The sequence below is a fragment of the Pristiophorus japonicus genome, chromosome 9, assembly GCF_044704955.1.
Source record: "Pristiophorus japonicus isolate sPriJap1 chromosome 9, sPriJap1.hap1, whole genome shotgun sequence".
NCBI lineage: Eukaryota > Metazoa > Chordata > Chondrichthyes > Pristiophoridae > Pristiophorus > Pristiophorus japonicus.
Window position 1 is genome coordinate 147,111,062 of NC_091985.1, and position 24,342 is coordinate 147,135,403.

The 24,342-nt window shown below is 46.0% G+C and overlaps 1 protein-coding gene across 1 annotated transcript in view; it reads right to left on the reverse strand.

The window, feature by feature from the left end:
* Nucleotides 1–24,342, reverse strand: part of ccdc170 (coiled-coil domain containing 170) — a 101,300-nt gene that overhangs the window by 42,756 nt on the left and 34,202 nt on the right. The window contains exons 7-8 of the mRNA XM_070888811.1: nt 18,164–18,349; nt 16,172–16,489 (exon numbers count right to left, since the gene is read on the reverse strand). Coding sequence (XP_070744912.1) covers nt 16,172–16,489; nt 18,164–18,349 — 504 coding nt within the window. The remainder of the gene's footprint in view (nt 1–16,171; nt 16,490–18,163; nt 18,350–24,342) is intronic.

The following is a 24,342-nucleotide window of genomic DNA, read 5'->3' on the forward strand; positions in this document are numbered from 1 at the left end:
CGTGGACTCAGCTCCACTTACCCGCCGCTCCCCATAACCCTTAATTCCCTTATTGGTTAAAAATCTATCTATCTGTGATTTGAATACATTCAATGAGCTAGCCTCGACTGCTTCCATGGGCAGAGAATTTCACAGATTCACAACCCTCTGGGAGAAGAAATTTCGTCTCAGCTCGGTTTTAAATTGGCTCCCCCGTATTTTGAGGCTGTGCCCCCTAGTTCTAGTCTCCCCGACCAGTGGAAACAACCTCTCTGCCTCTATCTTGTCTATCCCTTTCATTATTTTAAATGTTTCTATAAGATCACCCCTCATCCTTCTGAACTCCAACGAGTAAAGACCCAGTCTACTCAATCTATCATCATAAGGTAACTCCCTCATCTCCGGAATCAGCCTAGTGAATCGTCTCTGTACCCCCTCCAAGGCTAGTATATCCTTCCTTAAGTAAGGTGACCAAAACTGCACGCAGTACTTCAGGTGCGGCCTCACCAATAACCTGTACAGTTGCAGCAGGACCTCCCTGCTTTTGTACTCCATCCCTCCCGCAATGAAGGCCAACATTCCAGTCGCCTTCCTGATTACCTGCTGCACCTGCAAACTAACTTTTTGGGATTCATGCACAAGGACCCCCAGATCCCTCTGCACCGCAGCATGTTGTAATTTCTCCCCATTCAAATAATATTCCCTTTTACTGTTTTTTTTCCCCCAAGGTGGATGACCTCACCTTTTCCGACATTGTATTCCATCTGCCAAACCTTAGCCCATTCGCTTAACCTATCTAAATCTCTTTGCAGCCTCTCTGTGTCCTCTACACAACCCGCTTTCCCACTAATCTTTGTGTCATCTGCAAATTTTGTTACACTATACTCTGTCCCCTCATTAGGTCATCTATGTATATTGTAAACAGTTGTGGTCCCAGCACCGATCCCTGTGGCACACCACTAACCACCGATTTCCAACCCGAAAAGGACCCATTTATCTCGACTCTCTGCTTTCTGTTAGCCAGCCAATTCTCTATCCATGCTAATACATTTCCTCTGACTCTCCGAACCTTTATCTTCTGCAGTAACCTTTTGTGTGGCACCTTATCGAATGCCTTTTGGAAATCTAAATACACTACATCCATCGGTACACCTCTATCCACCATGCTCGTTATATCCTCAAAGAATTCCAGTAAATTAGTTAAACATGATTTCCCCTTCATGAATCCATGTTGCATCTGCTTGATTGCACTGTTCCTATCTAGATGACCCGCTATTTCTTCCTTAATGATAGCTTCAAGCATTTTCCCCATTACAGATGTTAAACTTACTGGCCTATAGTTACCTGCCTTTTGTCTGCCCCCTTTTTTAAACAGAGGCGTTACATTAGCTGCTTTCCAATCCGCTGGTACCTCCCCAGAGTGCAGAGAATTTTGGTAGATTATAACGAATGCATCTGCTATAACTTCCGCCATCTCTTTTAATACCCTGGGATGCATTTCATCAGGACCAGGGGACTTGTCTACCTTCAGTCCCATTAGCCTGTCCAGCACTACCTCCCTAGTGATAGTGATTGTCTCAAGGTCCTCCCTTCCCACATTCCCGTGACCAGCAATTTTTGGCATGGTTTTTGTGTCTTCCACTGTGAAGACCGAAGCAAAATAATTGTTTAAGGTCTCAGCCATTTCCACATTTCCCATTATTAAATCCCCCTTCTCATCTTCTAAGGGACCAACGTTTACTTTAGTCACTCTCTTCCGTTTTATATATCGGTAAAAGCTTTTACTATCTGTTTTTATGTTTTGCGCAAGTTTACTTTCGTAATCTATCTTTCCTTTCTTTATTGCTTTCTTAGTCATTCTTTGCTGTCGTTTAAAATTTTCCCAATCTTCTATTTTCCCACTAACCTTGGCCACCTTATACGCATTGGTTTTTAATTTGATACTCTCCTTTATTTCCTTGGTTATCCACGGCTGGTTATCCCTTCTCTTACCGCCCTTCTTTTTCACTGCAATATATTTTTATTCAGCACTATGAAAGAGCTCCTTAAAAGTCCTCCACTGTTCCCCAATTGTGCCACCGTTTAGTCTTGTGTTCCCAGTCTACTTTAGCCAACTCTGCCCTCATCCCACTGTAGTCCCCTTTGTTTAAGCATAGTACACTCGTTTGAGACACTATTTCCTCACCCTCAATCTGTATTAAAAATTCAACCATACTGTGATCACTCATTCCGAGACAGAACCAATGTATTTGTTCAATTGGTCTGCCATTTCTCTGTTCCTCATTATAAATTCACCTGAATCTGACTGCAAGGGAGCTACGTTTGTCTTCGCTAATCTTTTTCTCTTCACATATCTATAGAAGCTTTTGCAGTCAGTTTTTATGTTCCCGGCAAGCTTCTTCCCGTACTCTATTTCCCCCCTTTTAATTAAACACTTTGTCTTCCTCTGCTGAATTCTAAATTTCTCCCAGTCCTCAGGTTTGTTGCTTTTTCTGGCCAATTTATATGCCTCTTCCTTGGATTTAACACTATCCTTAATTTCCCTTGTTAGCCACAGTTGAGCCACCTTCACCGTTTTATTTTTACTCCAGACCGGGATGTACAATTGCTGAAGTTCATCCATGTGATCTTTAAAATTTTGCCATTGCCTATCCACTGTCAACCCTTTAAGTATCATTTGTCAGTCTATTGTAGCCAATTCATGCCTCAAACCATCAAAGTTACCTTTCCTTAAGTTCCGGACCCTAGTTTCTGAATTAACCGTGTCACTCTCCTTCTTAATAAAGAACTCTACCTTGTTATGGTCACTCTTCCCCAAGGGGCCTCGCACAACAAGATTGACAATCAGTCCTCTCTCATTACACATCACCCAGTCTAGGATGGCCAGCTCCCTAGTTGGTTCCTCGATATATTGGTCTGGAAAACCATCCCTAATACACTCCAGAAAATCCTCCTCCACCGCATTGCTACTAGTTTGCATAGCCCAATCAATATGTAGATTAAAGTCACCCATGATAACTGCTGTACCTTTATTGCATGCATCCCTAATTTCTTGTTTGATGCTGTCCCCAACCTTACTACTACTGTTTGGTGGTCTGTACACAACTCCCACTAGCATTTTCTGCCCTTTAGGTGCCTGCGCAGCGCAGTTTGCAGATGACACTAAACTGGGTGGCGGTGTGAGCTGTGAGGAGGACGCTAAGAGGCTGCAGGGTGACTTGGACAGGTTAGGTGAGTGGGTAAATGCATGGCAGATGCAGTATAATGTGGATAAATGTGAGGTTATCCATTTTGGGGGCAAAAACACGAAGGCAGAATATTATCTGAATGGCGGCAGACTAGGAAAGGGGGAGGTGCAACGAGACCTGGGTGTCATGGTTCATCAGTCACTGAAAGTGGGCATGCAGGTACAGCAGGCGGTAAAGAAGGCAAATGGTATGTTGGCCTTCATAGCTAGGGGATTTGAATATAGAAGCAGGGAGGTCTTACTACAGTTGTCCAGGCCCTTAGTGAGGCCTCACCTGGAATATTGTGTTCTGTTTTGGTCTCCTGGTCTGAGGAAGTACATTCTTGCTGTTGAGGGAGTGCAGCGAAGGTTCACCAAACTGATTCCAGGGATGGCTGGGCTGTCATATGAGGAGAGACTGGATCAACTGGGCCTTTATTCACTGGAGTTTAGAAGGTTGAGAGGGGATCTCATAGAAACATATAAGATTCTGACGGGACTGGACAGGATAGATGCGGGAAGAATGTTCCCGATGTTGGGGAAGTCCAGAAGCAGGGGACATAGTCTTAGGATAAGGGGTAGGCCATTTAGGACTGAGATGAGGAGAAACCTCTTCACTCAGAGAGTTGTTAACCTGTGGAATTTCCTGCCGCAGAGAGTTGTTGATGCCAGTTCACTGGATATATTCAACAGGGAGTTAGATATGGCTCTTACGGTTAAGGGGATCAAGGGGTATGGAGAGAAAGCAAGAAAGGGGTACTGAGGGAATGATCAGCCATGATCTTATTGAATGGTGGTGCAGGCTCGAAGGGCTGAATGGCCTCTTCCTGCACCTATTTTCTATGTTTCTATGCCTGCACCCAGAACTTGCGGGGCCCCTTCGGGCCGCGAATACACGGCCATTGTTATTTTGTTGGCATTTGTATGTACCTTTGATGTACCATGATTTATTGATAATATGCATGGAATGTAATGATCAAAGGGGAAAACTAGAATAAGAAATGTAAGTGAATACTGTTTTAGTAGCTCACACTGGTTTTGTGAAGTGTGTGTCTCAGCTGCTGTCATACTGGTTTTGTGTCGTATGAAAAGACTTGTGCATTCATACTGGTTTGGACAGCATGAGGTTTCAATAAAGTCCTGATCCTGCATTACTACAATTGAGTGTGTGTGTAATCTGATGTTTAAAGCAATGAAACAAAAAAGAACAAGAAAGCAGTCCAACAGAAAGTGCCATGGGATTTTTCACAACCACCTAAATAGGCAAACAGGGCCTAACATCTCATCCAAAACATGTCACCTCCAACAGAGCGGCACTCATGTTAGCCTAGATTATATGCCCAATGGCTGGAGTGGGGTTCAAACCTATAACTTGACTCAGAAGGAGGCGCTAACAACAGAAGCCAAGATAACATTTATTCTAATCCTTTTCTGTTTGATCAAATCCTTTATTTTCAACCTTTACTTAATTTCCCTTTTTCCTCTTTCTATTCCCCTTCTTCTCTCAATCACACTTATTCCCAAATCTTTCTATTTTAGTCTCTCTACGGATCCTTTGATTGTCCAGCTGCACCATCCTTGCTGTGTGCATTTTCCTTCTGTTCTGTCCCTTTCTCCTTCATTTTCAATTGCTCGTGTTCCCTCTTTACTCCTGTGGAAAGCTGTTCACCTCCAGTATCTGTGCATATTCCAGCAGTTGCTAAGTAATTAGATAAAATCATGACCCAACAAAAAGGTCTGGGGTTAATAACCAAAGTATATGAGTTGTTGGCCTCTGATGCTTTGTAGCAATACCATGTGGCAAAACATTTATTAGCAGCAAAGACATTGCTTACTTTGAGTGGTAAGACAGAGCTAGATATCATTTACTTAACATTAAAACTGAAAATGAAATGACAAATTTGCTTGTATGCCCTTGAATTTAGACGGTTGAAGGGTGATCTAATTGAGGTGTCCAAAATGATAAAGGGATTTGATAGGTTAGATAGAGAGAAACAAATTCCTCTGGTGGGGGAATACCGAACACAGGGGCATAACCTTAAAATTAGAGCCATTTAGGAGTGAAATCAGGGAGCATTTCTTCACACAAAGGATAGTGGAAATCTGAAATTCTCTCCATCAAAGGATATGGATGCTGGGTTAATTTACATTTTTAAGAATGAGATCGGTAGATTTTTGTTAGGTAAGGATATCAAGGGATTATGTATCAAAGTTGGATAAATGAGGTTGAGGTACAGATCTTCTATGATTTAACTGAATGATGGAACTGGCTTGAGGGGCTGAATGGCCTGCTCCTGTTCCTTTGTTCCCAAGTCTGTGCTATCGCTGTTTTGGTGCTCCCAATTTCGCTCAGAAAATTGAACATATAAAGGGATCATAGATCTACAAAATGTTACACTAACCTAGAAATTCTCCCTGCTACTCTGCTCCAGTCTCAAATCCAAGGGACAGGATTATTTAAATATTGGAGGCTGCACAACAGATATAGAAACATAGAAAATAGGTGCAGGAGTGGGCCATTCGGCCCTTCGAGCCTGCACCGCCATTCAATGAGTTCATGGCTGAACATGCAACTTCAGTACATATAAAATTGCAGCAGGACCTCCCTGTTTTTGTACTCCATTCCTCTCGCAATGAAGGCCAACATTCCATTCGCCTTCCTGATTATCTGCTGTACCTGCAAACTAACTTTTTGGGATTCATGCACAAGGACCCCCAGGTCCCTCTGCACCACAGCATGTTGTAATTTCTCCCCATTCAAATAATATTCCCTTTTACTGTTTTTTTTCCCAAGGTGGATGACCTCACATTTTCCGACATTGTATTCCATCTGCCAAACCTTAGCCCATTCGCTTAACATATCTAGATATGCCTCATCCTACGGCGTTAGGATAATCTAGGAGCAGCAACCTGCCACTCCAAGAAGCTGAAGGACACTTGGGCCATAAATGGTGAGTTTCCATATTGTTAATTCAGTGACGTCCAATGATGTTAGGCTCTAGTAATAATAAAGAAAGACTTATAGCGCCTTTCACCTCAGGACATCCCGAGGCACTTCACAGCCAATGATGTACTTTTGAAGTGTAGTCACTGTTGTGAAGTAGGAAATCAGCAGCAAATGTGCGCACAGCAAGGTCCCACAAACACCAATGAGATAACAACCAGATTATCTGTTTTTTGGTGATGTTGGTTGAGAGATGAATATTGGCCAGAACACTGGGAAAACACCTTCTCTACTTCGAATAGTGCCATGGGATCTTTTACATCCACTTGAGAGGGCAAACGGGGCCTCGGTTTAATGCGTCATTGGTTTAACGGCACCTCCAACGGTGCAGCACTCCCTCCAGTACTGCACTGGAGTATCAGCCTAGATTTTGTGCTCAAGTCCCTGGAGTGGGGCTTGAACATGGAACATTCTGTCTCAAAGGCAAGTGTGCTATTATGAATTGTTCCTTCTGTGACCGAATGCGGTTTGCTGGTAAAAAAGTTTGCGGGGCCCCATCTATGACCCAGAATTCTGCCTGTACTTGTGCTCATCAGACATGGGTTCAGCTGGACCAATCAGAGACATATTTGGCTGAACTGGTGATGGGACATGAAGGGGGAAAGGCTGAAGAGGTACTCAACCCCACTCCTCCCCCCGAGATCTGAATTTCCTCCACTAGGGGAAATAGACAATAATCTGGAAGATCCACGTTCGATCTTGTACTCCTTCCCCCCCAACCCCACCATCCCACTGAAACACTCGTTGGTCTTGTATTATAAGGCATGATGATGATGATTGGTAAACAGCAGCTTCCCAGACACACTGGGAGTGTTCGTTCGTGCATGGCGTACAAAGCTTTCCCCTCCAGTAGGATCAAGGTTTTTTAACAGATCTAAACTCTCCTGATAACACTATTGTTTGCAGCGTTAATGCAATCACTTCAATTCAACCAAAACTGGAATCAATTCCTCCAGTCAAACTTACAATGTCCCAGGCATTGTAAGAATGTGAGGTTTCAAGTTTCTTTTGTCATTCTATATGTATAAACAAAGATCGAATGGTCACAATAACCTTTGAAACCATCAGAGCTGGCAATTTAGAATGGTTTATATTTAAAAACAAATGAAAATACTTCCGAGATACACAAACACTGGGGGTGAAATGTGTCTTGGCGATAGAGAATCAGCAGCCTGCTTTACACCTTGTCCAAGTTTCTTTTCCACTGAAGCCAGCGTTGAGAGAGTTCTGTGCACAGTTCTGGTGTCTCTATTTCAAAAAGGCTACTGAGCCACCAGAAAAGGTGCAAAAAAGATTTACAAGGATACCAGAACTGAGCAGTTATACCTATCAGAAAAGAGAAGGTTGAAAGGTGGCCTGATAGAGGTCTTGGAGATTATGATGAGATTCAATAGGGTAGACATAGAGAAGATGTTTCCACTTGTGGAGTAGACCAAAACTAGGGGCCATAAATATAAGATAGACACTAATAAATCCAATAAGGGATTCAGGAGAAACTTCTTTATCCAGAGAGTGGTGAAAATGTGGAACTTGCTACCACATGGTGTAGTGGAGGTGAATAGCATAGATGCATTTAAGGGGAAGCTAGATAAACACATGAAGGAGAAAGGAAGGAATAGAAGGAGATGCTGACAAGTTTAGATGAAGAGGGGTGGGCGGAGGCTCGTGTGGAGTATAAACACTGGCAGGGACCTATTGGGCTGAAAGGTCTGTTTATGTGCTGTAGAATTCTATGGGCTAGAAATTCCATTGCGCCCCGTTTGGGGCGATAACTTTTGAAATCTCCGAAAAGTATCGGCAGTTGATAATGCTTTTTTGCTCCCAGGAACTTCAGTTCAAGAGAGAAATGCAGCGCTAAATCAAGCGCTAACCACTTCTCTTCAGGCACTAAAGTGTGAGAGGGGCGGTAGCGGCAGAGCGCTGAAGAATGTGTTGTGCAGTACTACCGGCATCAAAGGCTGCTTCCCTCGCTTAAAGGGAAGGACCAATGATGGTTTACAGCATTCTTTTACTTAGTTCTGTGTGGCCAGGGGATCTGCGTGACTGCCATTCATCATCGCCGTCATCATCATCATCATAGGCGGTCCCTCGAACGAGGATGAATTGCTTCCACAAGAGTTCACAGATGTTTCAATGAAGGACCCAATGTTCCAGTCCTGAACTCCAATCGAAGGGTGGAAGATGCCTGTGCATGGACTTTTTTAACGTGTGGTGACCGTTGCACATCAGCCATCACATGGACTTGACAGAGCTTGACCTTTATCCAGTGGCAAGGGTTAACCAGGACGACTGGAGACCTGCTCCGCTGCATGGACCTAGTGCACTCACATATCGCAGTGTGGGCTGGCCCGAGCTGCCTCTGGGCCCTTGGCTCTTCTGGGCCCTGTACGCTCATTCGCTGCACTTTCGCCCACGATGTTCCAGGGCCCGGTGCTCCAGCTCTATTCATAGCCCCGACCAGGGATGGTGTTCTCACACAGTGCAGAGGAAGTTATTTTGAGGTTCACTAGACTGCTATTACAGTCCCAATCACTCTCAGAAAGTGGAGGACTTAGACATTGTGCAGCAATGAGGTGTCACAAACTTTCAGCAGGCACCAGACTGGTGCGAAGAATAAAGTTTAGCCGACCTGAACACCAATGCCTTTAATTATTTCTCCCCAAGCAGCCAGTTGAGGTGACAACGCCTCCTCTTACCGTTGATGCCCGGCAATACAGCAGGGGGCAGTATTCACATCCGGGGGTGGTAACGGGGCGCTGCGCAATTGATGATGTCACGATCTATGGGGCGCGAGAGACCAAGGCAGTAAGTGTTAGCGCCAGCGCAAAATGCCAGGGAAGTCACTGAATTCGTCGCTCCCAGTCAGTAACCCTTCAGTGCCCCGTTACCGCCTCCTGCAGGCGCTAAAGGGAGGTGCAAAGCAGCAGATTTTTCTCCCCGCCGTTTCTATGCAATGGAAAATAAAATTGGGCGGGGAATAAAACAGGCTGCTGATTCGCTATCACCAGTTTTTCTACCACTCAACACAAATTACACGCTCACTCACTCCTCAGTGCTGAGCAGTGCATGCGACTGAAAACTCCCCCTTAACAACATCTTTCGATCTGAATGTTGTGTTAACGAGTCAGGAGTACAAAGTTAGCAACATGAAAGTTGCTCACGTCAGAAGGAGTTAACTAAATGGCAAACAACATTTTTCATATATTCACTGGGACTGGTGTGAAGTTGAAAGGTGAAGAGCAGTGTGTATTTATTGTGGGTCTTTCACACAGAAGAACATCCCGAGACGCTTCACATGGAGAGGGAGGGAGCGAAAACAATACACAGAAATAGATAACAAGGAATGAAGCCTAGGGCTTGGGGTAGGAGGCTTTAGGGGTGTTCAACTAAAGCCAGGGCCAATTAGGCGGGTTTTAAGCAGTGGTGATTTTTTTTAAAGGTGGAGCGAGAATTGGAGAGGTGGAGGGGAAAAGAGAGAGTCCCAGAAAGTGGCCCTCAACCAACACCAGAATAACGGGACATTCATCCCACTCGTTGCTTGCGGTACACTGCTGTGCACAAATTGGCTGCTGTATTGGCAAACTAACAACAGTGGCTGCACTTTAAAAGCAATTCATTGGTTGTGAAGGAGATTGGCAAATCCTGGGTGAAACGCAAAATAAATACAAGTTCTTTCTTTTCGACGTTGACACAACTCATTAAGAAAATGATCGCAGGTACAGAATCAGCAGGTTTACAAATCTAGGCCAGCGTGGATGCCATCGTAACATACTCCTGGGAACCCCTGAAATACTAACTCACTCCCAGGGACCCCTGAAATACTGACTCACTCCTGGGGACCAATGAAATACTGACTCACTCCCGGGGACCCCTGAAATACTGACTCACTCCCGGGGACCAATGAAATACTGACTCACTCCCGGGGACCCCTGCAATACTGACTCACTCCCGGGGACCCCTGAAATACTGACTCACTCCCGGGGACCCCTGCAATACTGACTCACTCCCGGGGACCCCTGAAATACTGACTCACTCCCGGGGACCCCTGAAATATTGACTCACTCCCGGGGACCAATGAAATACTGACTCACTCCCAGGGACCCCTTAAATACTGACTCACTCCCGGGGACCCCTGAAATACTGACTCACTCCCGGGGACCCCTGAAATACTGACTCACTCCTGGGGACCCCTGAAATACTGACTCACTCCCGGGGACCCCTGAAATACTGACTCACTCCCGGGGACCCCTGAAATACTGACTCACTCCCGGGGACCCCTGAAATACTGACTCACTCCCGGGGACCACTGAAATACTGACTCACTCCCGGGGACCACTGAAATACTGACTCACTCCCAGGGACCCCTGAAATACTGACTCACTCCCGGGGACCCCTGCAATACTGACTCACTCCCGGGGACCCCTGCAATACTGACTCACTCCCGGGGACCCCTGCAATACTGACTCACTCCCGGGGACCCCTGAAATACTGACTCACTCCCGGGGACCCCTGAAATACTGACTCACTCCCGGGGACCCTTGAAATACTGACTCACTCCCGGGGACCCCTGAAATACCGACTCACTCCCGGGGACCCCTGAAATACTGACTCACTCCCGGGGACCCCTGAAATACTGACTCACTCCCGGGGACCCCTGAAATATTGACTCACTCCCTGAGATCCCTGAAATGCTGACTCATTCCCTGAGACCCCTGCAATACTGATTCACTTCCTAGGACCCCTGAAATACTGACTCACTCCCAGGGACCACTGAAATACTGACTCACTCACAGGGACCCCTGAAATATTGACTCACTCCCTGAGATCCCTGAAATGCTGACTCATTCCCTGAGACCCCTGCAAATGCTGACTCACTCCCTGAGACCACTGCAAATATTGATTGACTTCTGGGACCCCTGTTCTAACTTCCGAAAAAAATGCAAGCCATCCAAATGAAAACAGTGCTACATTGGCAGAAATGCTTTTATTGGCATACAGCTGAAAAATATCAAGAACCAGAAAAACCTGATGATCGAGTGGCAGGACTCTGATGACAGAAATCTCAGGGGAACCCAGCTCTAAAACCTCTGCCGAGAAGTCAAAAGAGAACATTTCTCGTGGTATAAAGTTACTTTGGGTTATTACTAGGAAATTATAAATCCAAGATTATTGATGACTTGAGTTCACTCAACATTCAATCTTTGTAAGCCTTGTGACTAATTCATAAAAGAAGAAAGACTACCCTAACTCAAAGCTGAATTACCGGGAATGTACTTACAGGAGAGAAGGTCTGTTGTACATTCTGTGGAACAGGTGAAAGCCTGACTGAATAACAATGAAAGAACACTGCTACCTAGTGGCAGAATCCCACTGTTGCCTTAACATGGAATCAGTACTCCACGCACAGGTCTATTCCTCCATTCAGTGCATTGAAGAAAATTCCCAGAAGAAAACAGGAAAAAAAGATTTACATTTATATAGTGCCTTTCACAACCTCAGAACGTCACAAACCATTACAACAATGCTTTGCAACCATTACTGTTGTGACGTAGGAAACTTAGGATTTGTGCACTGCAAACTCCCACAAATATCAATGAGATAGTAACCAGTTTCTCTGTTTTTTAGTGATGTTAGTTGAGGGATAGATATTGGCCAGGACATCAGGGAGAGCTCTTCTTCCAACAGTGGCCAATGGATCTTTTACATCCACCCGAGAGGTCAGACAAGGCTTGGGTTGAACGTCTCATTTGAAAGACAGCACCTCCAAGAATGCAGCACTCCCTCAGTACTGCACTGGAGTGTTAGCCTGGATTTTGTGCTCAAGACTCTGCAGTGGGACTTGAACCCACAACATTCTGACCCAGAGGCGAGAGGGAAACCACTGAGCCATGACTAACAGCGTCAGTGTTCGAAATAACTGACTGAACATCGATGTGAGACAGCCACTATCAGCAAGTACCTTTTCTGCAATGGTCAGGTGTCAGCCATGGCTCAGTAGTGTCCCGCTCACCTCCGAGTCAGAAGGTTGTGGATTTAATCCCCACTCCAGAGGCTTGAGGTCAAAATCCTGGCTGACACTCCAGCGCAGTTCTGAGGGAGTGCCACACTGTTGGAGGTGCCATCGGATGTGTAATGACTCAAGAGTCTGGTTACTGTAAACTCACTCAGGTGCAACCTGATCCAGCCCAAGAGTGCCAGCGTGACAAAGACACACAGCTTATGTACAGGTGACCAAGCACACATGCCATATGTGTACAGCTCGATGACTTCCGACCGCGGCACCCTCTGGTGTCTGGTGACCACCAAGCATTAATACATAACAGGACGAGACATTAAATTGAAGTCCCATCTGTCCTCTCAGGTGGACATAAAAGATCCCATGGCACTATTCGAAAAACAGGAGGTCGCCTAGGTGTCCAGCATTGTGTTCCGAACACAGATGAGGCTGCACACAGGGAGGTTAAAGTAACAGTGACCTCAGTCTTTAATAAGACACTCCAGTGAGGAACAGGCCTTAGGAGCCGGTTTATATACAGTGCTCCCAAGGGATGCTGGGATCCCTTGGGACTTCAGGGAATGAGCTCCCTGGTGGCGGAACATGGGAGTGCATGCTTTATAGATACACAACATCCAGGTCAGTATTTATCCCTCAATCAAGATCTAAAAACATTTTATCTGGTCAAGATCACAATGCTGTTTGTGGGAGCATGCTGTGTTTTCCACATTACAACAGTGACAACACTTCAAAAAGTACCTCATTGGCTGTAAAATGCTTTGGGACATCCTGAATTCATGAAATGTGCTATATAAATGTAAGTCTTTCTTTCTTTACTGGTACAGGAAATAGTAAGTGCAGCCAATTTCAGCGTTGTTCCCAGTTTTCCGCTTGATGACATTATTTACATTAATGTTAATGTTAGTAAAGCACGCTCTTCTTCCCCCAGGTGCATTATTTACACACATCCAAATTTGCGGATGACACTAAGTTGGGTGGCAGTGTGAACTGCGAGGAGGATGCTATGAGGCTGCAGAGTGACTTGGATAGGTTAGGTGAGTGGGCAAATGCATGGCAGATGAAGTATAATGTGGATAAATGTGAGGTTATCCACTTTGGTGGTAAAAACAGAGAGACAGACTATTATCTGAATGGTGACAGATTAGGAAAAGGGGAGGTGCAACGAGACCTGGGTGTCATGGTACATCAGTCATTGAAGGTTGGCATGCAGGTACAGCAGGCGGTTAAGAAAGCAAATGGCATGTTGGCCTTCATAGCGAGGGGATTTGAGTACAGGGGCTGGGAGGTGTTACTACAGTTGGACAGGGCCTTGGTGAGGCCACACCTGGAGTATTGTGTACAGTTTTGGTCTCCTAACTTGAGGAAGGACATTCTTGCTATTGCGGGTGTGCAGTGAAGGTTCACCAGACTGATTCGCGGGATGGCGGGACTGACATATCAAGAAAGACTGGATCAACTGGGCTTGTATTCACTGGAGTTCAGAAGAATGAGAGGGGATCTCATAGAAACGTTTAAAATTCTGACGGGTTTAGACTGGTTAGATGCAGGAAGAATGTTCCCAATGTTGGGGAAGTCCAGAACCAGGGGTCACAGTCTAAGGATAAGGGGTAAGCCATTTAGGACCGAGATGAGGAGAAACTTCTTAACCCAGAGAGTGGTGAACCTGTGGAATTCTCTACCACAGAAAGTTGTTGAGGCCAATTCACTAAATATATTCAAAAAGGAGTTAGATGTAGTCCTTACTACTCGGGGGATCAAGGGGGTATGGCAAGAAAGCAGGAATGGGGTACTGAAGTTGCATGTTCAGCCATGAACTCATTGAATGGCAGTACAGGCTCGAAGGGCCGAATGGCCTACTCCCGCACCTATTTTCTATTTTCTAACTACCAGTTTTTCCAGGGCTGAGTTGGAGTTATGGTCCCCGATATTCCTCTGTATGATGCCCCATCTTCCTGGGATGTTAGGCAGAGAAGGAAGGGGCGGATTCCCTTTACGACGAGCCTCCACCCCATTTGCACTCAACACGCATTTTCTGGGGAGTCCGTTTAATATTTTAAACACCTCGATCAGATCGCCCCTCAATCTCCTAAACTCAAGGGAATACAAGCCAAGTTTATGCAACCTGTCCTCAGAAATTTACCCTCTAAGCCCTGGTATCATTCTGGGGGGTTCCCCAGATTGGCTACCGTAATGGTATTTATGTGGTGTATACCTACCGAGGTCACGGCGCCGATCGGGGCAAAGCCTGAGGAAAATTCCTGGAGTTAGTTTACAAAGGGAGTGTTGCATTGTTGGAGGTGCCACCTCATGGGTGAGGCTGAAATACCTAGAATATTCTGTCGCTCTCCACAATAGCTCTTTAAGGCATCAGAGAAAGCAGCTGCCTTGCACTGTGGAGAGCAATTTCACTCGAAGCAACAGACAGTCCCCTGTGGCTATCTTTGAACAACCGTTGCCATGGAGACACAAATGGCCTGGTACAGAGATGGGCCTGCCACTGGCATTATCCTCCCTATTCATGCTTGCTTCTTATTTAGTGCATGCTCAGGTTTAGTTATCTCACATTGCAGAAGGTCACTGAAACTCTGGAGCCTCTGCCTCTCTGACCTTGCTTGGAAGCAACTGGGGACCCTAAGGATGACTGCCAAGGGAACAGATAGGCCTCCTGCAGCTGGTGTAGAATTTCAAGCAAGGTTACAGGTCAAGCAGCAAAGAACTTTCTTAATTGGCAGTGGCAACGGAAAAAAAATAAGCTCTTGTAAAACCCAAATCTTCTGATGTGGCGACTGTAGATTCTCTCACAATCTAATGAGCCCACATTGCAACTGATGCCAAAAGCACTGAAGATAGCCAACTGAGGGCTACCTGGGGAGGAAAGGTCTGGATTGTGCCCAAAAGACTCTTAGAAGTGCAAAATTGTTCTTTGATTATCCAAACTGCATTATGTAAAGCTCATATAGAGTGTAAAATGAACAAAGCATATTGAAGTCTGACAACTTTTAGCTGCAATGCTGTAACTTACCGGATTAAACTGCGGGAGTAGAACCAGGAGACACAGAATTAAACTAGTCAACGGTCATTTTGGGACTGATATCAGGAAATTCTTCTTCACACAGAGAGGGGTAACTTTGACTTTGGGCAACAGCGAATTGGCAGCCCATTCTACATCACATGACTTCAATGGAAATAAAAATCGAGAGAAATGAAAGACGGGCTACCGATTCGCTATCACCCAAATTACACCATCGCATAAAGTAAAGGTTCCCCCCAAGAGGGTGATCAACATGATGGAATAAAGTTCCAGATGTAGCAGTGGAGGCAAAAACCCTGTAATCGTTTCAGAAACAATTGGATGCTTCAATGGATGGAACACTGGGATCTCTCTGGACAGATGAATTATGATGGTCCGAATGGCCTTCCTTATGGCTGTCCATTAATATCTTGGGATGACCATCCTAATGTAATAATAGTTTGTGTTTGGTTTTTAGACCTTACCGTGACGCAGTTCTCCAGTGTCATGCGATTTCTTATCATATGAACACAAGGGTGCAATTCTAAATTTGAGGCATTGATGTACCGGGTGACAATGTAGCTAAGCAAACACTGGGGTGATGGGTGAACGAGACTTGGTGCGAGTTAGGATGCGGGTGGCAGAGTTTTGGATGAGCTCAAGTTCATCGAGGGTGGAAGATGGGAGGCCGGCCAGGAGAGCATTTGAATAGATCTGGAGTATGGATGGGCAAGAGATGGACTGAGGCAGGGGCGGAGATGGGTGATCTTATGCAAGTGGATCACCACCCCACCCCCTCCCCCCACCCTCAGATACACAATTTCCTGGGTACTAGGCAAACCAAATTCTGCCACTTCACCTTTAAAATGGAGCCTTCTTTCACAACTTTTTTCGGCCCTTATCTTCCATTTTCTATAATGTGTAGAAACCACTTACCCTTTTCTTATTTTCCTCACTATTACAAATTTCACAGATTCTTTGTCTGATAGCTTCTTCAGTGGGTTCAACTAGCACGTTGGTTTTGCCAAGCAGAGATGCCAGCTGATGCCTGAATGCCTCCAATTGACTATGAACCGCTTTGGCCTCACACACACTGGTCAGCAAACTCCCATCCAGCTCTTTGGAACGTTGCTCCCAGCTTCCTAGCTCTAACTTCGAGGCTTCCCAAGATCGTTGGGTTGAGTCCAGCCTGTCCTGTAGAATTCTGTTTCCTCTTTCAAGATGGTGCTTAACATGCAGTGTGTTGTCTAATTCCTGAGAGTCATAAATAAAAATAAACTATTATATAAACTGCAACAAGAAGCAATGGTTTACTATTACTCACAATCTGAGTGGGAAACAGTAACAATTATTGGGCAACCTAAGAGGATGTTTAAGTTAGTGGATGGGGTGCACTGCTGTAGTTAACATGGCTGGATGATCTTAATTCACAATTTCTCAGATAACGAAGCAGTCAATGCCCGCACGCAGCAAGACCAGGACAACATCCAGGCTTGGGCAGATAAGTGGCAAGTAACATTCGCAGCTTGCAAGTGCCAGACAATGACTATCTCCAACAAGAGGGAACATAACCACCTCCCCTTGACATTCAATGGTATTAGCACCGCCAAATCTCCCACCATCAACATTCTGGTCACCATTGACCACAAACTCAACTGAACCAGCCACATAAATGCTGTGGCTTCTGGAGCAGGTCAGAGGATGGGTATTCTGTGGTGAGTACTTCACCTCTTGACTCTGCAAAGTCTCTCTACCACCTACAAAGCACAAGTGAGGAGTGTGATGTAATACTCACCAAGGCTTCTTTGGCAGCACTTCCCAAACCCGCAACCTCCATCGCCCAGAAGGACAAGTGCAGCAGATGCATTGGAACACCATCACCTCTAAGTTCCCCTCTTTCATTGTTGCTGGGTCAAAATCTTGGAACTCCCTACTTGACAGCATTGTTGGAGCACCTTCACCACACAAGCTGCAGCAGATCAAGAAGGTGGTCCACCACTACCTTCTGAAGGGCTATTAGGGATGGGAAATAAATGCCAATCTTGCCAGCGACACCCACATCCCGAGAATGTTTTTTTTTAAATGATCAGAGCATGTAGGATAAGTTCAATGATCCTATACTCCCAACTAAGCTTGAACACAGAGCTGTCCAGAGTTTTTCTTCTTGGACAGTCCCTCGGAGTCGTGGATGACTTGTGTCCAGAGTTACAGCATTGTAGTGCCAACTCTGACCCACGCGCTCTTTGATGCTGAATTTACCCTTATCCAATTTTTCCCCGCACCTAATGACTCAGTACGTAACAGTTCTGTGTGGTATGGTTCTGAGCTAAACAGGCCCATGTTCAATCCTTGATCTATGCTCGGATAGACAGTCTCAGCAGGGAAAGCACATCTGTTTTTTTGAAGCAGTGTGAAAATAGGATGAATCTTTGTGGCAACCCCCAGTCTGATACACCACAATCAAACCCCAATGCTAAAATGCACATTAGGAGAAAACTGCTCTTGTCCTCAGTGGTCTCAAAGTCAATTATGGCACTCAAGACTGAAGAAGCATTGGGAGTGAATGAGATCTGGCCTGAAGTACTGAACACAACTGTTCTGGATGGAATCAAATGGCTCTATCAAATCAGTGAGGTAATAAGGAAAGAGGATTGGTACATTGTGTGGTAGTTTCTTTTTTCCAGCACCATGGAGGTCACTCTTCACAAGGTCAAAGTCTATGCCAAGATGGTAGAAAATGAGTCAAAAAGTCATGCCCTCAACTCTGCATCTCCCCTTGCTAGAGGACTAAGATCAGAAACCCCCTTCACTGAACGTCAGTCAGCTCCTCCACTTCTTATGTTTCATTTATCCATGCTCATTGGTTTCACAAGCTTCTTATTATTCAGTCTAATTAATTAGATAAAGCCACGGTCAGCTTCTACATACCTTACGAAGGGTTTCCAATTCCTGCACATAGGAGGCAACCGCTTTCTGCTCCCTTCCCAACTCAGACACAAGTCTCATGATAGTTTCCCGGCTAGCCTTCGACTCCATGTCATGGGCACCAATAGTCTCCTCAAGGCTTGTAATCTGGCAATTTTTCCTGGTGCTCTCTTTGTACAACTCTCTGACCTAAGAAGGAAAATGCATCAGAAAGTAATATCTGGCTTTGCAACATACCTGAAATCTCACCAAAGTCAGCGATAGTTTTAAGGAACCAAGTGGCTTAGACTGAAGAAACGTGATAATGTTTCTCAAAATATACTGCAGGCATATTTTAGTTTCTACTGGTCAAGGTTTTGTGTCTGATTTAAAAGACGGTTACTATCGGAGCATCAGGTTATCTGCAGTCACTTGGGTTTGCTGAATGATCTTGCAAGGTTCAGTGGTGGAGGAGTCTACAGCCCACACCTGTGCAGTTCTGCTTGACAGCTTCTGCATGATACATGGTAATTCTAGGGCTTCTGCAGTGAAGCCCCCCTCACTCTCTGACTGACTGGAGTCTTTAGCCCTAATATTTACACTGAGGTGGTGAGGGAGTGGGGGAGTGCAGTTGCCGAGATAGAAACCCGGAAATCCCAGGAACATGGAGGTTCTGCCAAATTTATAGGCAGGACCTCATTGTAAGCTTTTACTCCATTTCCTCCCCAGCAGCGAGCCGGCTTGACGGGCTGGCTGGCTGCTCGCTGACAGGTGGGAAAGCCAGCGGAGAAGGCCGCAGGCTCAGGGGTTGTTGGGGGGTGTCAGACCAGCAACTGGAGGGAGGGGGACTGATAGAGATCGCGGGGCAGAACGAGGGGCGGGGGGGGGGGGCAGACCAGCAATCAGGTGGGAGGGTAGTTAAAATTACCCCCTCTGTCTATCTCACTTTCAGACTGCCCCTCCAGGAGGGAGAGAGAAGCAGGGAATATATGCTGACCCCTCAACTCTGGGTGCCAAGGATTGGTCCACTGAGCTGCTAATCATAATCAATGAAAAGCTGCCCCTTGGTATGGAAGCTTGTGACAGCTCCATGTCTTTTCAGCTAAGGCCCCTGCAAGGTATACTAAATCAAAACCATTCTATCATAATGGTGAGAGCTGCTTAATTCAGCCCTTTAACAGCTCATTATTTCAAAGCATGTGAAAGTAAACAAATTGATGTCAATGATGCCTGTTCTAGCTGGGGTCCCAGCTAAGAACCATCCTAATCAACATCTTAAATGGCTTGGGTATATCTGGATGTTAATCCTTTGTAAGCTGAATCTGAAATTATACCAATAACATGAATTAAACCAAAATCCCTCCCCGGCCTTATTTATAAAAGCCCCAAAATGTTACAGGAAATTGTGATAGTTGAGATAGTGCAGAGGACAATGTTGAACCACAACGTGTCCCTGTGCACACGACTCTTATTGGTGCACTTGGTAGCCAGACACTTCGGAGGACCTGCAGTCTGTGTCTTGCTACCTGTAAAGGTGGTTAGCCAGGTCACAGAGAGTACTGCACTGCCCTTGCAATTATTGGATGGCAAAGTTGTGCCACATATGAGTTATTCCCCATTGATTGTTATTGCTGTATCTTTTTATCTTTTTGTTGAACCCATATAAAACTAATAGGACTGATATCATAAAGCCACTGCAAAGGTTGGGCTTTGTCTCAAGGGAGTTGGACTGCCAAGGAGAGGAAGTGATGCTTCATTTGAACAGAGCCTTGGTCAGACCCCATCTGGACTACTGCATTCAGTTTTAAGCACTGCACCTCAGGAAGCATATACTGGCCTTGGAAGGGGTATCGTGCAGATTCCGCAGAATACCAGAGCTTTAAAAGGTTAAATTATGAGGTCAGGTTGCATAAACTCGGTTATATATGTTGTATTAAAATGTTCCTGTGAAGCATTTTGGGACATTTTTGTTGTTGTATTCTCTTGCGTTTAGAAGGTTGAGGGATGATCTAATCAAGGTGTTTAAAATGACAAAATGTTTCAATCAAGTAAAAACACAGACCTATTTCTTCTGGTGGGAATCCAGAACAAGGGGGCACAATCTGAAAAGTTAAGCTATGCCATTCAGTCTCTTCTCTCTTCTTTCTTAGGTGGTCCCTCGAATCGAGGATGACTTGCTTCCATGCCAAAAAGGGATGAGTTCAATGAGTTCACAGGTGTTTCAATGAAGGACGTAATATTCCGGATCCCGAACTACATCTTGAAGGGTGGAAAATGTCTGTGCATGGATTCTTTTAACGTGTGGTGGCCGTTGCACACCAGCCACCACACGGGCTTGACAGAGCTAGGTTTGGTCCAGTGGCAAGGGTTAACCAAGACGACTGGAGACCAGCTTTGCTGCATGGACCTAGTGCGCACACATATCGCAGTGTGGGCTGGCCCATGCTTCTTCTGGGTCCACGCCTCTTCTGGGGTCTTTTTTAACCCCCTGCTGCTCACCAATTTTCTCCTCTCTCTCTCAAGATGCAGTCTCCTTTCCTGGGCTGAGGTTTCTCGGGTACCGGCTGTTGTGCTGCACCTCACCCGAGAGGCTAATCTTCATGTATAAGCCTTGACGACGAGTGTTGGCTATTCAACCGTGAGGGCGGGAAGGGTCAGGTCCAATCCTGTCCTCGCCTCTCTACACACATGCAAGCTTGCAGGGAGGCTCATTAGATAGCAATCAGAAGCGGCAGCCCTACTTGATTTTTCCTTTCCCTAACCTCCCCCCGCCAGTCCCTCTACCAACACCCTGGCTGCAATCAGGAAACTCAGCACTAGACTCTGGCAAAATGTGAGGTTATCCACTTTGGTAGGAAAAATAAAAAAGCAAATTATTATTTAAATGGGGGGAGATTACAAAATGCTGCAGTACAGTGGGATCTGGGGGTCCTCGTACATGAAATACAAAAAGTTACCATGGAGGCACAGCAAGTAATCAGGAAGGCAAATGGAATGTTGGCCTATATTGCAAGGGGGATGGAGTATAAAAGCAGAGAAGTCCTGCTACAACTGTACAGGGTATTGGTGAGACCACACCTAGAGTACTGCATACAGTTTTGGTCTCCGTATTTAAGGAGGGATATATTTGCAGTGGAGGCAGTTCAGAGAAGGTTCACGAGGTTAATTTCTGAGATGAAGAGGTTGTCTTATGAAGAAAGGTTGAGGAGGTTGGACCTGTACTCGTTGGAGTTTAGAAGAATGAGAGGTGATCTTATTGAAACGTGTAAGATTCTGAGGGGTCTTGACAGGGTAGATGCAGAGAGGATGTTTCTCCCCGTGGGGGAATCTAGAACAAGGGGCATAGTTTCAGAATAAGGGTTTATTCAGTAGTGAAATTGGGAAGCACATTTTCACATAAAGGGTATTGGAAATTTGGAACTCTCTCCCCACAATGCTGTGGATGCTGGGTCAATTGAACAGATCAACAGATATTTGTTGGATAAGGGTATTGAGGAATATGGAACAAAGGCAAGTAAATAGAGTTGAGATACAGACCAGCCATGATCTGACTGAATGGTGGAACAGGCTCGAGGGGCTGAATAGCCTCCTCCAATCCCTATGTTCCATGCGAGGCCTCGCGAGATGCAGGATCAGGGCTATGTAGCCCTCTCTCCAATCCACACTTGTATCTAGTGAGACTCCGTGCCGCCAACACAGCCTGGTATTGTCTGCCTTTCCACTCCAGTTTAAAGTGTGATGGGTCAGTGAGCTTGTCTAGTTACGTAACTAAGCCATTTTCACCAGGAGGATCCCAGGTTCAATCTCTGTTACAGAGGAGAGTTACCAAAATGACTGAGGGAATGGAGGGTTTGGATTATGAGCGATTATGTAAATTAAGCATATTCTCGCTAAAAGAGTGAAGGTTGAGAGGTGATTTGCTGTTTTTCAGATTCTAAAGAGACTAGATAATGTAAACCATGACGAGCTGCTTCACCTGACCAGAACCGTACAGCCTGCACTTGAAGGGGGGTAAATTCAAAACTAATCTGCAAAAACAATATTTCAGTGAGCGAGTGATCAATCTATATAACAGAGACCCGACAGAGATAGTGAAAGCAGTTAGTATTGATTCATTCAAATGCAAATTGGAAAGATTTCTTTCAGAAAATAAAATGTGGGGTACATTATATGATTAATTTGAGACATGATACGTGTAGTGTCCCTGCACCTTACTACAAGCTCACACGAGGCATGGATATATCAGACACGGTCACTCTGTGACATTCACCTTTATTGCCAGGACCAAGGAGTGTGGACCCTGGGTGGGACCTTCCCTTTTATACCTGAAAACCCAGGTGAAGAGTGTCTCCCGCAAGTTCACCCCCTGTGGTCAGGGTGTGCATTTCTAGGGTACAGGTATAGTGTACATGAGTTACAGTTACATGACTGTCATTGCAAGATGGTTAAATACATGACATCACCTCCCCCCTTAAGTCTTTTTATTTCAGAGGTTAAGTCTGTCAGGTGGTCGACGCTCTCTCGTGGAGCATAGAAACATAGAAACATAGAAAATAGGTGCAGGAGTAGGCCATTCGGCCCTTCTAGCCTGCACCGCCATTCAATGAGTTCATGGCTGAACATGCAACTTCAGTACCCCATTCCTGCTTTCTCACCATACCCCTTGATTCCCCTAGTAGTAAGGACTTCATCTAACTCCTTTTTGAATATATTTAGTGAATTGGCCTCAACAACTTTCTGTGGTAGCGAATTCCACAGGTTCACCACTCTCTGGGTGAAGAAATTCCTCCTCATCTCGGTCCTAAATGGCTTCCCCCTTATCCTTAGACTGTGTCCCCTGGTTCTGGACTTCCCCAACATTGGGAACATTCTTCCTGCATCTAACCTGTCTAACCCCGTCAGAGCGCCGCAGTTGTGGCTCTGGTGGCTGAGCCTCGGCACGCGCCTCTGTCACTTGAGGTGATTCCGGCCTGTCCGGGCTGGCCGCAGGGACTGTGCATGCTGAGGGCTGTCTTTGTTGCTCGTCCGCTGGCAGTGGTGTGGGTACCATCTCATGCTCTTCTTCAGGTTCCTCCGTGTCTATGCTGAACCTTTTCTTTACTTGGTCCAAGTGTTTGCAGCATATCTGCCCATTGTTTAGTCGGACCACCATGACTCTATTTCCTTCTTTGCCAATTACGGTGCCCTCAAGCCACCTGGGTCCCAAAGCATGGTTAAGAACAAGTACCGGGTCATCTATTTCTATACACCTCCCCCTTGAGTTTTGATCATGAAGCTCGGTTTGGGACTGGCACTTGCCCTCAACAATGTCTGCCAGGGCTGGGTGAATGAGGGACAGCCGCGTCTTGAGTGTGCGTTTCATGAGGAGTTCCGCTGGGCGGGACTCCCGTGAGCGAGTGTGGGCGGGACCTGTAGGCCAGCAGGAAGCGCGATAGGCGGTACTGAAGGGAGGGTCCTTGGATGCGTAGCATGCCCTGTTTTATGACTTGGACCGCCTGTTCCACCTAGCCATTGGAAGCCGGCATGAACGGCGCTGTCCGGACGTGCTTGATACCATTGCCCGACATAAGCTTCTGGAATTCATGGCTGGTGAAACACGGGCCATTGTCGCTGACCAGAATGTCCGGCAAGCCATGGGTCGCGAAAACCGAACGCAGACTCTCCACGGTGATGGATGCCGTGCACGAGTTCAATATGATGCACTCGATCCACTTCGAGTATGCATCGACAACGATCAGGAACATTTTCCCCATGAACGGGCCCGCATAGTCTACGTGAATACGTGACCAGTCTGGTGGGCCAGGGCCACGGGCTGAGTGGGGCCGCCCTGGGGGCATTGCCCAGCTAGGCACACGTCGTGCACCTGCGAACCCAGTGTTCCAGGTCTGAGTCAATTCCCGGCCACCATACATGTGACCGGGCAATGGCCTTCATTAACACGATGTCAGGGTGCTCGCTGTAGAGTTCACTTATGAACGCTTCCCTTCCTTTCTGGGGCATGACTACCCGGCTGCCCTATAGCAGGCAGTTGGCTTGGATGCAGAGCTCAGCCATCCGTCTCTGAAACGGTCTGACTTCCTCGGGACATGCCCTGTGTGCGGGCGTCCAATCCCCAGTCAGGACACATTTCTTTATCATGGATAGGAGGGGGTCCCTGTTGGTCCAGAGTTTGATCTGGTGGGCTGTGATGGGAGAGCCCGCAG